At 40.8% G+C, this 15,331-nt stretch overlaps 1 protein-coding gene across 1 annotated transcript in view; it reads right to left on the bottom strand.

The window, feature by feature from the left end:
- Positions 1–15,331, bottom strand: part of ASTN2 (astrotactin 2) — a 736,372-nt gene that overhangs the window by 466,002 nt on the left and 255,039 nt on the right. The window contains exon 6 of the mRNA XM_044265036.1: positions 10,215–10,382. Coding sequence (XP_044120971.1) covers positions 10,215–10,382 — 168 coding nt within the window. The remainder of the gene's footprint in view (positions 1–10,214; positions 10,383–15,331) is intronic.

Below are 15,331 nucleotides of genomic sequence, written 5' to 3'. Positions count from 1 at the left end.
TGATCTATTTTTATAATATTCTTGTTGGATAAAATTAAATATAGTCTCGAATTTAAATGCCAGTAAATTATATTTTTGACGATGAAACTAGTCTTAAAAGTGGAGAGCTTCCCTTCTTTTTGGCACATGCATCCCAGCAGTCATAATCAGAGATACCACAAGTTATTTTCCCATTTGCAACTTTACCAGATGACACTTGTAATCTCTCACAACCTCCTTCTTTCAAGTTCAGAAGCAAAGGTTACCTTGGACTTTCAGTGAGGCTGGCAAGTTCCCAGTGAGAAAACATTTTCAGTCTCTTCTGCAGCCCATTCTAACCTTCTTGTCCTTCCAAATTTGTGAACAGTCGGTCCCGCTGCTTTCTGTTGTGGGCTTTCTGAGATTTTATGACCTCATCTTTGACACAGATTGTCCTTCTTCAAAAGACCTCAACCCTCTTCTACAACATAACATTTTACAACACATCTAGACCAAATATAGCAAGACTCCTGAATAGAAATATAATATAGTTTCCCTACAACTCATAAATGCTGTCACAGTTCCAACCCTGACTTCTGCATGTCTCCCTTGTCCCCAATCCAATTGGGTCCTTTTATTTTTTCAAGTCAACTTATTCTAAATTCTTTGTCCAAAGAATTCATGCCTACCTCTGAGAATTCTCTGCAAATACCTATCAAGGAAAGAATGCCAAAATGCCTCTCTCTTCTCAGTGCTAAGCAAGCTTCTCAAACACATATTCCTCCTCAAACAGTAGCTTCTTACCCAGTTTGGGTCCAAATCCCAGCTGTGATACTTAGCAAATATATGACCTTGGGAGTTTCATCCAACCAACTTTAAGACATAGTTTCTTATATGGAAAGTAGAAGCAACAATAACTACATAGATGTGTTGTTATTAAGTCCAAGATAGTTATAGAAAGCTGCAGAAATTATGCTTGGTACCCCATAAAGGTATAATAAATTGCAGATGTTGTCACTGTTAGCCCAGTATTCATGCACTCCTGGATATCGTACCAAAACTCCACCGTGCCTCTCTTAACTGTAAGCTATCTCTAACCATTGTCTAACAACCCCATCTATAATATATCAGCAATAACTGACATCAAATAATCAATATGATGAAATAAATGGGATTTTAAGGCTAACATTCATTTCATGGTCTTTAAACAAGAAAAAAAACACTTCACTTTGTTGTTGTTTGAATGGCTTCTGTTGGAAATTTTATTTTTTAAGTTTGATTTCATTACCTCACATGTCTGAATAATGAGGCACAGGGTTCATTAATTGACAATAAGTTTAGATGAGTTTTGTTTAATTTGGGGTCTATTAAAGTTCAGGACAAAGGAATGGTAATGTAGAGAGCATTATGAATTCTGAGGATAAGAGTGACTCACTTCAGGGAGGTTTGACTTCCCTAGTTGAGACCCACTGGAGTTGGAACATAGTTGTACTAATCCGGAACCAATAAAGGTTAGAGCTTACTTTACCTGAGTTCAAAAAAGATTAGTGGTACCCATCTCAAAGGAGAAGGTGACGTTCAGAAGAGAGCTGTACCAGGTAAAAGTTTAGCAAAAATCCTTAACCAAATATCACGGTCAAAGCCTAGTGAGCTATCCATGGTCCTGAGACCAGAACAATGCACTAAACCCATTGATCAAGTCCTGACATTTCACCAAATAAAACTTGCTTTTCTCTCATTCATTCATTCATGCATGCACTCATTCATTCATTCATCCAAGAAAAGATGTATTGATCCAGGAACTGCTTCAGTGACTGAGCTACAGCAATAAGTACAATGAGCATATGACAAGATTTAATAAGACTTTTCTCATATACAAATATCTCCTCTCTGCCAGGAATCTGATTCTCTATAGATAAATCTCAATTTATTTAACTGTGAACCTCACCTATGTACTAATTTACTTAAATCCAACATGTCTGGTACTTGGAAACACCCATGCTACAATCTCCTTCAAGGAGGGACATTCTCCATCTCTGTAAAGTCTCGAATTTACAACTTCATAAAGTCCTTGTGTCCCATTAAACTTTAATAATGCAAGGCTTAGGAATGCTGGGGTGGCACAGTTGGTTAGGCGACTGCCTTCAGCTCAGGTCATGATCCTGGAGTCCTGGGATCTAGTCCAGCATCGGGCTCCCTGCTCAGCAGGGAGTTTGCTTCTCCTGCTGACCTCTCTCCTCTCATGTTCTCTCTCTCTTTCTCTCTCAAATAAATTAAAAATAATAATAATATAAGGCTTAGTAAATAACAGGAGTAATCTATAAACATTAGAAATATTTAGTACAATATAAGACATATGGGGTGCCTCGGTGGCTCAGTGGGTTAAGCCTCTGGCTTCGGCTTAGGCCATGATCTCAGGGTCTGGGATTGAGCCCCGCATCGGGTTCTCTGCTCAGCGGGGAGCCTGTTTCCCCCTTTCTCTCTGCCTGTCTCTCTGCCTACTTGTAATCTCTCTCTCTCTCTCAAGTAAATAAATAAAATCTTTTTAAAAAAATATAAGACATATATATGACATAACCACACTCAGTGTATTCTCATTTGGTATCTTATTGCAAATGAAAAGTGGCCGCTGAAGACATGAAAATAAACTGAATATGATGGGGAACATGACTGAAGTTCATAACAATTTGAAAAGAAAATTCAATCTGCTTTAAATGCCATTTACAAATTGTTTCAATCATACTTATGCTGTAAGTTATTAGTGCTCAAAAGGTCATAGAAACATGAATTTTGAGCTGAGAAGTATCTTAGGAATTATTCAGGTTGTAAATCACATCTTGCCACTAATTTACTGAGCAACACTGGGCAACTTGCTTAGCCTCAGTGGCCTTCAGTCTCCTCATTAGATCAGACTAGATAACCACTAGGGATCTTTCTTGCATTAAAAGTTGTTTCCACTAATTTCTTTGTTGAAGAGAATGAATATGAAGTTCAGAGCATATGCCATACTCAAGGTCAAGTGACAAATTTGTGGCCAAGCTGGCACCAGGATTGAGACTCTGGACTTTTCTCATTACACTAATTTAAAAGTAACACAAGGACTAAATAAAAGGCAGCAGGCAGGAATGTCCATATTATGCTAAGTTTCTCTATTAGGTGGTCAGCTCCTAGAGGTCAGAGACAACATCCTACTTTCTTCTTAAATAATTTAACCCAGTGCACAATGCTGGGTTAGGGGTGTCTCATGAAAAATTTATCAATTTAATTGAAAAATATATTGAATTAATTACATGAAGGCCCTAGAGACTGCATAACTGATTACAGAATTAATAGCACACACTATGTTCTGAGTGCCCACCATACATTATGTGTACTGAGTGTATTTGAAATGTGATTTTTCAGCACCCTGCCAAATAAGACTTATTCTTATTATATATATATATAAAACAAGGTTTGAATATATTAAATGACTCTCCCAAAGCCCTACTACCAGTAAAGAGAGAAGCAAAGATGCTTCTGGTCTGACTCAAAAGGTTATTCCAATTTTACTCCGGTTCACTAAATGCTTGAATGAATAAATAAAGAGATGAATGAATTAGTGACAAATGTACTACTGTTCTGCCCTTACTTGCTTTGTGTGGTTTGAAGCCATACTGTCAAAGATTTTATATACAGCATTTAGCATGATATCACACATGTGCAGAGCTTTAGTAAAGCTGTTTCACCAAAGGTTTACCCATGGTGACATTCTGAAGAATCAAAGTCTGATCATTTCAACATTCTGGCGCTGCATTGTATGGGACCATTGCAAGTAGTTCTTGAATATTTGCTTCTGTCCTCAGAGATGAAGTGTGATGGTAGCCCCCCTCTGGCAACACTGTCAGTCCTTCTCTAAACCTTCAGTGAAGCCCTTCCTTGCCTTGGTCCTGAATCAGTTTGTTCTCAATCCATTCACCATCATGAAGGTAAACATTTAATGACTCACGTTCCAAAGAACACCAGCCATGATTTGGAACATTAACCAATTGTGTTGATATAAATACCTTTATCATAACCAATTTTCAGGCTATGTACATGACATCACCAAACAAGGAGCTGGGAAAAGATGGTAACAGTCAACTCTCTTGAGTTTCATGAGCTGTCATACAGGCCAGCTCCAGCACACCATGTATCCAATTCCATCATCAGCCCTGTGGGTGGTACTAATTGTTGAAATCCCTTGAAGAACACACTTGAGCTGGGCTATGGCACACGGCCAGGAAAACTTGGCCAGGTTTGTCCATGCATCATCACAATTATATGTTCCTCAGCAGCACTACATCCCCACTTCTCTCTTTCTTCTTGGTCAGTTTAGAGGAATTATCTTTCTTAGTGACACATCCCCTAAAGCTTTAAGACATGATGAACAATGTTGGGACTCTATGACTTTGTTCAGTCTAAAGAATCCCACCTGCAGAAGAAGGAGCTTACTGCAAAGTCACTTTTGACAGATCTAAGGCCTGAGGGTGTAGAGGGGTTTGGGGTTTATTTTTCCCATGACTTCCCCATAATCTAATTCCCCATGGGAGGCAAGGGAGCAGAGGCCCAGCTAATCACTTGGACAGTTAGATGTTCCCCAACCGTTAGACAGATAGGGAAGGTAGTTTCCCTTTTCCAATGACCAATATAGGCTTACTAAATCCCTTACGGGTTTTCAGAATCTTCTGGTTGTTATCTCTCTGTGAATTCTCTTCATCTTACCTTTCCAACTTCATCACCTGTCTTTTCCCTAATTCTCCTCCACCACCACATGTGTAAGACATTCTCTAGATGCCAGCCCATATATACTGATTTCTGGCTCCTGGAATAATTTTAAACTTTTTTCTTCTTGATTTCGATCATTAAGATCTCTCTGTGAAAGGACCACTCCTACTAATCCTCCCCACTGATTCTACCAGGTTCAGCTAAAAGGTCATGCACTCCATGATATATCGCCTGAAATCCCCATGCAGAATACATTTCTCCCTTTTTTCCAGGCATGAGCTACTTTGTTAATGCTTGTTCTTGATTTATCCCACATTTTGTCTTTTATAATAGCTATATATGAGCATATTATTTTTATCCCTGTGAAAATGTGAAATCCATGAAGGCAGGAACATTGTCCAATTTGTCTGTGATTTCCCATAGCACTTAACACACAAGACTTATGAGTTGTGGAATTAAGAAAATCTTGCTTGAATTGAATCTAACAAATTGAAATAAATTTTTCAAAATCGGTCGGAGTCAAGACCCATGAAAATATATTCAGGGATCTAATGTTCCCATTTCTACTCCTTACCTGTATATGGTCCCATCCATTTATGCCTTGAGTGACTTGTAAGAGTAGGGTGCTTTGTTGGACATTGGGGTGGGAAGAATTCCGAAGTAAATGAGATACAGTCCTTGCTTTAAAGACTTACATTTTAGCAGGATAGACAAATTTCCAAACAATAACTCAAGTTTTAATCAGATTTTTGGTCAACAGAGAACTCTGATGATACTGTGGAAGTCATCCATTCTACCAAGAGGAAAGGAGAGGTAATCAGTGAGTAGAATTTTACAAAGTAGATTATTAAAGAATGGGAGACATTTCAGGTAGAGGGAACTCTAGTCAGAAGGTCTAACTTTGCATGGGGTGTTTGAGAGGACTATTGTGAAGATGTGCAGAGTGAAGACCACAAGGACAGGGCTCTCAGGGATGTGGCTGAAAGCAAGGTGAAGCCAGAGCCTTCTAGTTTATCTGGCTACTGGATGGTTCCTAATTTCTCTAGAGCTGGGAAATACTTAATCTGAGTTCATATGTAAGTGGATATGAAGGAATAAGCGAAAAACTGGTATACAAAATTATTTCAAGGGGTACCTGGGTGGCTCAGTGGGTTCAAGCCTCTGCCTTCAGCTCAGGCTCTGATTCCAGGGTCCCGGGATTGAGCCCTGCATCGGGCTCTCTGCTCAGCGGGGAACCTGCTTCCCCACTCTCTCTCTCTCTCTGCCTGTCTCTCTGCCTATTGTGATCTCTATCAAATGAATAAAATCTTTAAAAAAATAAAAATAAATAAATAAAATTATCTCAAGCATATAAATTTTCTTCCTTTCTTCATCCTTTCATGAATTTCTGTGCAGTAATTATATGTCGGCAATAGGCTAAGTTTTATTTTTTTTAAAGATTTTATTTATTTTTTTGACAGAGAGAGATCACAAGTAGGCAGAGAGGCAGGCAGAGAGAGAGGCAGAAGCAGAGAGCCTGATGTGGGGCTCAATCCCAGGACCCTGGGATCACGACCTGAGCTGAAGGCAGAGGCTTAACCCACTGAGCCACCCAGGTGCACCAGCAATAGGCTAAGTTTTAAAGATACAGGGATAAGCAAGACACATGTTTTGAATCCCTTTTACCAGCCATTAACAAAGCTTACAGTCTGATGACAGATCCAGACAAGGAAAGAACAATGACAAGAACTATGACATAGGGAAGTACAGAGGGTATGAGAGCAGAGAGGAGGGCTCCTCAGTATAGCCAGGGGTTTGGGATGAATGGAATGGAAATAAAAAAAGAACCCTTGATCTCCCAGGAAAGGGTGGAGAAAGACATTTCAAGAGAGAGGAAACAGCCCGTCAAAGGGATGTAGTCATGAAAGGGTATGGTACCTCCAGGGAATTACAGGTCTCCGTGTACTTAGAGTCCAAGGCATGGGACAAACAGAGGTAGAAAATAAAGTGACAGACATGAGTACAACTTTGTCACATAAATAAATTAACAAATATGGCAGCTGGGACTTCTCCTGTTCATGTGGAAAATGAGAGGACTATTTGGGAGGAAGAGGAAGGACTATTCAGAGTCTCGGTGCATCAAGAGTTGTGCTTGGCCAGAAGCATCAGCAATAGCTGGTACCTTTTTAGAAATGTGCAGTCTTAAACCCACACTAGACCCGCAGAGGCTTGGGAAGCATTGGTTCAGAGCCCAGGGTCCTGAGTTGGAATCCTGGCTCTCTATCAGCTAGCGATGCAACTTTGATTCTCTCACTTTTCTTCCCTGGTGTCAATATTACCAGTGATAAAGTTGAGAAGGTCAACCCAGTGGATTCTAGTAGAATTTTAAGCTTTGCAGTGTGTGTGTGTGTGTGTGTGTGTGTGTGTGTGTGTAATGTTAGGGGATATTAGTGGGAAAGTTGATCATTTCCAAAACTGGCTAACACATGCCTCCTTCCTGAATGATCCACTGTTTGGAATTGTGGCCTCAAGCTTCCAGCTAACAGGAAAGATCAGAAACAATGAAGCTGCACCTGACGGCAGATCAGCTGGGAAACCAAAAGGTCAGACCCTCAGGAATTTACCACTCTACTGGGGTGGGGGTGGGGCGCTTTGTGTGGGGCAGAGAAGGTAGTGAGCCCTCCCACCAATAATCTTGCTTGCTTTTTAAGGAAAGGAAAAGAAAAAAAAAGAGGATATACAAGATCAGATCCAGAGGCACATAATTCCATAAGAGCTTCCCTGGCTGTTGTGTGAGGATAACCAAGAGTGTGTTTGTGGGTGTGCGCTTGCATGTGTATATGTTTATGTGTTTATGTCTGTGTTTTGGGAATAAAGAGGTACTACTTAGGGTGACAGTGTCTTAAAGCTTAAATGTTTTAATTAAGAGAAAGAAGATTCAGCTCTCTGGTCAAATGGTACACTAGAGCTACATTGCTTTTTCCAAATGACTTCCCCAATAGGCCTATGAAAAGGCTGCAGAAATGTGTCTAAACAGGCTCCCAACTAAAAGATAAGAGGGGATGGTGGTTAGAAAGCCAAATCCTTGCCTATCTCTGCAGGGACTCAAGAGTTAGCCTGGAGAAGCCCTGTCTTCACTCCTGAACTGTTACCCCATGGAGAAGTGGAGGAGAGCTAGGGTAGAGGGAGCACACCCTTGACCTGGGACACTGAGAGCCCACCCATGGGCAATGTGCAATGGATTTTCCAGGCAAGATGGCCAGACTCTTGTTAATGAAGAAAGGGATGAAGTTCCAGAGAGACTATAGCAATATAAGTTGTAAGAAGGAGCACAGGACTGGGAGCAAGAACAGTTTATTTCTAACTTGTTCTGGTATCTTGACAACTCTCTTCTAACTCCATTTCCCTATTTGCAGATATTAGTAGCCAGCCACCATTTATCGAACAAGGATGAAGAAGAGATGGTCCATTTTCTAAGCATTTACTATAACTAAGAGAGTGTCTTCTGAGTTTAAATACCAAGTCTATGCTGTTGACTTACACATTTCTACCTCCAGCTAAAACTTCTTTGAATTGGACTTTTGGACCCGGTGTCTGTTTTCTATCTCTACTTGATGTTTAGTTGTCATCTTGAACTTACATCCCAAATGGTACCCTTGATCCCCCACACCTCAATCCTGACCCTCTTACAGCATCCTCTGACTCAACGAAAGAGATGTCCATTCATGCTCTTCCAGAATGAATCATCTGGAATCATTTCTGACCCCTCTCTACTTCTCACCTTTCATATCCAATAACAAGCCCTGTCATATCTATCCTCTGAACATGCCCTGAATTTGACCATCTTTCCCCCTTAACTCTTTCGGTCAAGCCACTGCCCCCTTTTGCCTACACTGGGATAAAATAGCACCCTTGAATGTGTAGTCAATTTGCCATGCACCAGCCAGAGTAGTTCTGTTAAAATGCAGGCCACATGATGTCACTCCTTAAGCTCAGAATCCTCCAATGACATCCCATCACACTCAGAGTGAATCCTAAGTTCTTGTCATCCTAGATAACTCCCTGCAGCCACCCCCACGCAATCTTCTGCTCTTCATATTTGCCTCCACTCCTCTCCTCTCTCAGCCCCATCCAACCACACTCTTCCTCCTGTTGAACCAAAGGCACCTCCTGAACTCCTGCTACAACATGCTGACCCTTGCCATTGCCTCCGCCTAGAATCCTGCCCCGCGGATAGTCACGATGGCTTCCTCCATCTTAGCCTCGAGGTGCCCTGACTCAAATGTCAAGGGAGAAGCCTCCCCTGACCAGTGCATGTAACCATAGCTCCACTCCCCGTCCCACCTCAGCATCCCCTACGCTGCACCATCACCTGACACAGTACATGGACTCTCTCGTTCGTCTGTTGCAGCACTGTCCAACAGGACTTTCGGCAGGGCTGGGGATGTTCTACATCTGAGTTGTCCAGCAGGTAGCCGTTGGTCACAGGGAGTTACACAGCACTTGATAGATGGCTAATGTGACCAGGGAAGCGAATGCTGAATTCATTTAATTCTACTTAATTTAAATTTAAATAGCCATCTGTGGCTACTGGCTATCCCTGTTAGACAGTGCAGATTGAATGTCTCCTTAGAATATAAACTTAATCAGGGCATAGATTATGCCTGTTTTGTCCACTGCTATATCCTCAATGCCAAGGCAAGTATCTGCCTACTCAATATATACCTGGCAAAGTAAATAAATGTAGTAGGGGCTTTCCACACATGATCTCACTTAATCCTAATAACAGCCTTGTGAGTTAGATGCTATTTTCACTCTCTGGTACTCGCAGGAAGTGTCTTTCTGAAGAACACCCAGCTAGTGTGTACTCTATGACCAACACCTCCCATTCAAGGCAAGTAAGTCCTGGGGATCTTAACAGGAAACAATGAACAATTCTGTTTTATGTGCTTGAAAGTTGTTAATAGGGTAGACCTTAAATGTTCTCACTATAAAAAAAATGGTATATGAAATGATGGGGGAGTCAATAAATCTTAAGACGGTAATCATTATACAGTATATGCATGTATTAAATCATCACAACACACACCTTAAACTTACAGAATGCTCTATGTCACTTGTATCTCAGTAAAGCTGGAAAAAATGCCAAAGGACAACCAGCTAGTAAGAGGTGGATAGGATCTGAGCTCAGGGATGCTGAGGATGTTCAGATACATTGATTTGCTAAAACCAGACCAGATGCTCTCTGTGGTCCTTTCTACTTCTGGGATCCTGTGGTTCTGTAGAACTTTCTTCCTGGCCCAGTGATGGCAGCACAGAGTTCAACTGCCAATGGAACGGATGGGCCTTCAAGTAAAACCCCTCATTGGCCCAGTAATGGCAGCACAGAGTTCAACTGCCAATGGAACGGATGGGCCTTCAAGTAAAACCCCTCATCCATGGCTCAGAAGCTGTGATTCTTCAGGTACAGGGTGTGCAAGCCAGCTTGCGCCTGGCTCCTCTCTCCCTCCATCCCAGCCTGAGCCATGACTCACCAGTTTCTGGGTCGCAGAGCTGTTCACAGGCATCTGTTGTCCTCTGTCCGCAGAGGTCTCTCACCCACGGGGAGGTGGCGTTGATCTGGTAATACAGGGACAGCTTGGCCGGGTTTAACCAGTCTGAGACATCCAGGTAGCTCCCTTCACTCACCACAAAGCTGCTCCCTGAGGGTGAACAAGAGAAAGACAGCTACTTTCTCCTCGACTGGAGGATGCAGATGGATCTTGCTGCTGATGTGCAGGCTGGGAAAACGGGCAGGTGCATGCAAGCGATCCTCCACCCCAGGTCCCCTGTTCTCATTTGTCTACCCACACTGACAAAGCATTTTTACAATATTTCTGTCATGGTATTGGCAGCCAGGAGAGAAAGAGACAAATCACACACAAAGACAGTTCAGCCTAGTGGAAAGAAGTTGGGCCCTTAGGACTGACAGAGACTTGGGTTCAAATCCACAATCCACCCTTATCTGCCATTGACTCTGTGTGAGCCACTCAATACTTCTGGGTCTTGGTGACATCATCTGCAAATAGGAATATCAATGGAACCCACCTCATTGTTGTAAAAATGGAATAAATTATTATAGATAAAATGTTATGCTTAGCCAAGGCCTGATTTGTTTTAGTAAAGAATGCTTAAAATTTTTAAAAAATTTTTTGACTATGGACTCTGAAAAACAATCTGAGGGGTTTGAAGTGGGGGGGGGTGGTGGGAGGTTGAGGTACCAGGTGGTGGGTATTATAGAGGGCACGGACTGCATGGAGCACTGGGTGTGGTGAAAAAATAATGAATACTGTTATGCTGAAAATAAATAAATTTAATTTAAAAAAAATAAAGATTTTTTTAAAAATTTATTTGACAGAGTGACAGCAAGAGCAGGAACACAAGCAGGGGGAATGGGAGAGCGAAAGCAGGCTCCCTGCTGAGCAAGAAGCCCAGAGTGGGGCTCGATCCCAGGACCCTGGGATCATGACCTGAGCCGAGGGCAGACATCTAATGACTGAGCCACCCAGGTGCCCCAAAAGAAATTTTTTAAAAAGATTTTATTTAGTTCTTTGACAGAGTAACAGCAAGAACAGGACAAGCAGGGGGAGTGGTAGAGGGAGGAGCAGGCTTCCCGCAGAGCAGGGAGCTGATGTGGGGCTCAAGCCCAGGATCCTGGGATCACAACCTGAGCCAAAGGCAGATGCTTAACAACTAAGTCACCCAGGTGCCCCTAAACATTAAAACGTAAAAGAAAAAAAAATGTGCTAATATCTCTGTCACCCAGGCATACTCCCCACCCCCCGTCCCACCATCCCTAACAGGGGTCATTAATGCCCACAGGGGCCAAATGTGTGATTATTAATGGGAGAGAATAGCTGAGCAGCTTCTTGGCCTCCTGGCCTAGATTTTGTTTTTTATTCTATTAGAGAGAAAGTCAAGGAAATTCATAGCACCTCTAAGAAAAAAAGTTGCACTTGTGCCATAGAAAATGCCTTAATGTTGGGGAATGATGGAGTTTGGAGTGACCTGGCACTGCAGGTTCTCTCAGACTGGGAATGGCTGTGGGCCGGCTCCAGCCACCTCTTGTCAAACGGATCTAAAAGCCAGCGGTACAAGAACGTCAGTTTTCTTTAAGAGAGGCTGCAAATTCAGACTTTGATTGTAATCAAGCAATTTGATATAATGACTTAAATTTGTTCTTAAATTTGTGTAAGTCAGGGGCATCTGGGGGGCTCAGTCGGTTAAGCAGCCAACTCTTGATTTCAGCTCAGGTCATGATCTCAGGGTCCTGGGGTTGAACCCCGTGTCAGGCTCCCGGCTCAGCAGGGAATCTGCTTCAGGATTCTCTCTCTCTACGTCTCCCTCTAACCCTTCCCTTGCTTGCTTACACACCCTGTCTCTTAAAAAAATAAAGAGATATTAAAAAAAAACCAACTTGTATAAGTCAAAAACCCTGCCTTGCAATCTACACTCTAAAATATTCCCCTGAACATACACATATATGTATACACATACATACACATCTATACACACATATATACATACATGAACACACACATGCATACATATATGGATTACATTACACACACACACACACTCACACACTTTGAGGACAAGGAACAGAAGCCTCTGCAGGGTGGCTGCATACTAGGTATGAATGGTGAGTGTGTGAATGCAGTAATACACAACGGTAGCCCACAACTGCTAGACAACAAAATGAATAAAAGGCATCCAAACTGATAAAGAAGAAGTAAGACTTCTGCTATTTACAGATGACGTGATGCTCTATATAGAAAATGCGAAAGACACCACTAAAACTACCAGAACTGATAAATGAATTCAGTAAAGTCACAGGATACAAAATCAATATACAGAAATATGTCCCGTTCCTATACACTAATAATGAAGCAGCAGAAAGAGAAACTAAGAAAACAATTCCATTTATAATTGCACCAAAACCTATAAAATACCAGAAATAAACTTAACCAAAAAGAGTTGAAAGACCTGTACTCTGTCAAAGATGATTTGACCATATAGTTGAGGGTCCACATCTAGGCTGTCTACTCTGTTCCACTGGGTCTATGTGTCTGTTTTTGTGCCAGTATCATGCTGTCTTGGTGATCACAGTTTTGTAGTAAAGCTTAAAATCAGAATCCTAGAGGAGAACATAGGCAGTAACCTCTTCGACATTGGCCACAGCAACTTCTTTCAAGATATGTCTCCAAAGGCAAAGGAAACAAAAGTGAAAATGAACTTTTGGGACTTCATCAAGATCAAAAGCTTCTGCACACAAAGGAAATAGTCAACAAATCAAAGAGGCAACCCACAGTATGGGAGAGGATATTTGCAAATGACAGTACAAAGGGCTGATATCCAAGATCTATAAAGAACTCCTTGAACTCAAAACACACAAAACAGATAATCATGTCAAAAAATGGGCAGAAGACCTGAACAGACACTTCCCCAAAGAAGACATACAAATGGCTAACAGACACATGAAAAAATGTTCATCATCATTAACCATCAGGGATATTCAAATCAAAACCACACTGGGATACCACCTTACACCAGTTAGAATGGCCAAAATTAACAAGACAGTAAACAACATGTGTTGGAGAGGATGTGGAGAAAGGAGAACCCTCATACACTGTTGATGGGAATGCAAGTTGGTGCAGCCACTTTGGAAATCAGTATGGAGATTCCTTAAGAAATTAAAAATAGAGCTTCCCTATGATCCTGCAATTGCACTGCTGTGTATTTACCCCAAAGATACAGATATAGTGAAAAGAAGGGCCATTTGTACCCTAATGTTCATAGCAGTAATGGCCACAGTCGACAAACTGGAAAGAACCAAGATGCCCTTCACTGGATGAATGGATAAAGAAGATATGGTCCATATATATAATGGAGTATTATGCCTCCATCAGAAAGGATGAATACCCAACTTTGGGTATTCATGGACGGGACCAGTGGAGAGTGTGTTGAGTGAAATAAGTCAAGCAGAGAGAGCCAATTATCATAGGGTTTCATTTATTTGTGGAGAATAAGGAATAACATGGAGGACATGGGGAGATGGAGAGGAGAAGGGAGTTGGGGGAAATTGGAGGGGGAGATGAACTATGAGAGACTGTGGACTCTGAGAAACAAACTGAGGGTTTTGGAGGGGTTGGGTGAGCCTGGTGGTGGGTATTATGGATGGTACATATTGCATGGAACACTGGGTGTGGTGCATAAACAATGAATTCTGGAACACAGAAAATAAATAAAAAATAAATAATTTTTAAAAAGACCTGTACTATGAAAACTATAAAACACTGATGAAAGAAATTCAAGAAGATACAAAGAAATGGAAAGATTCTCCATGCTCACGTGTTGGAAGAACAAATGTTAAAATATCTATACTACCCAAAGCAATATACAGATTTAATGTAATCCCTATCAAAACACCAAGAGCATTTTTCATACTACTAGAACAAACAATCCTAAAATTTTTATGGTACTACAAAAGACTGTGAGTAGCAAAGCAATCTTGAAAAAGAAATACAAAACTGGAGGCATCACAATTCCAGACTTCAAGTTATATTAAAAAGCTATAGTGAAAAAATAATGAATACTGTTTTTCTGAAAATAAATAAATTGGAAAAAAAAACTATAGTAATCAAAACAGTATGGTATTGGCATAAAAATAAACAGATGGATCAATAGAACAGAATAGAAAACTCAGAAATAAAACAACAGGTATATACAAATTAATCTTCAATGCTGGAGGAAAGAACATAAAATGGGAAAAACAAGTCTCTTTAAATGGTGTTGGGAAAACTGGGCACCTACATGCAAAGAATGAAACTGGACCACTTTCTTATACCATACACAAAATTAAAATCAAGTTGGATTGAAGACCTAAATGTGACACCTGAAACCACAAAAATCCTAGAAGAGAACACAGGTAGTAATTTCTCTGATATTGGCTGTAACTTCTTTCTAGCAGAAAAAAGCAAAAATAAACTTTTGGGACTATATCAAAATAAAAAGTTTCTTCACAACAAAGGAAATAATCAACAAAACTAAAAAGTAACCTACTGAGTGGGAGAAGATATTGGCAAATGACATAACTGATAAAGGGTTAGTATCTAAAATATATAAAAAAATTTATTAAACTCAATACCCCAAAAATGAATAATCCAACTGAAAATTAGGCAGAAGACAGGAACAGACATTTTTTCCAAAGAAGACATATAGATGGCCTATCATCATCAGAGAAATGCAAGTCAAAACCACAATGAGATACCACCTCACACCTGTCAGAATGACTAGAATAAAAAACATAAGAAACAACAAGTGTTGGCAAGGACATGGAGAAAAGTTACCCCTCTTACACTCTTGGTGGGAATGCAAACTGGTGCAGCCACTCTGGAAAACAGAGTGGAGGTTCCTCAAAACGATAAACTAGAATTCCCTTATGATTCAACAACCTCACTTTTGGGTATTTACCCAAAGAATATAAGAACCCTAATTTAAAGAGATATGTGAACCTGATATTTATTCCAACATAATTTACAACAGCCAAACTATGGAAGCAGCCCGAGTCTCCATCAACGGATGAATGGATTAAGAAGATGTGGTGTGTGTG

The sequence above is a fragment of the Neovison vison genome, chromosome 9, assembly GCF_020171115.1.
Source record: "Neovison vison isolate M4711 chromosome 9, ASM_NN_V1, whole genome shotgun sequence".
Classification (NCBI taxonomy): domain Eukaryota; kingdom Metazoa; phylum Chordata; class Mammalia; order Carnivora; family Mustelidae; genus Neogale; species Neogale vison.
The sequence above is the reverse complement of the archived record's forward strand: the minus strand, read 5'-3'. Positions and strand labels throughout refer to the sequence as shown.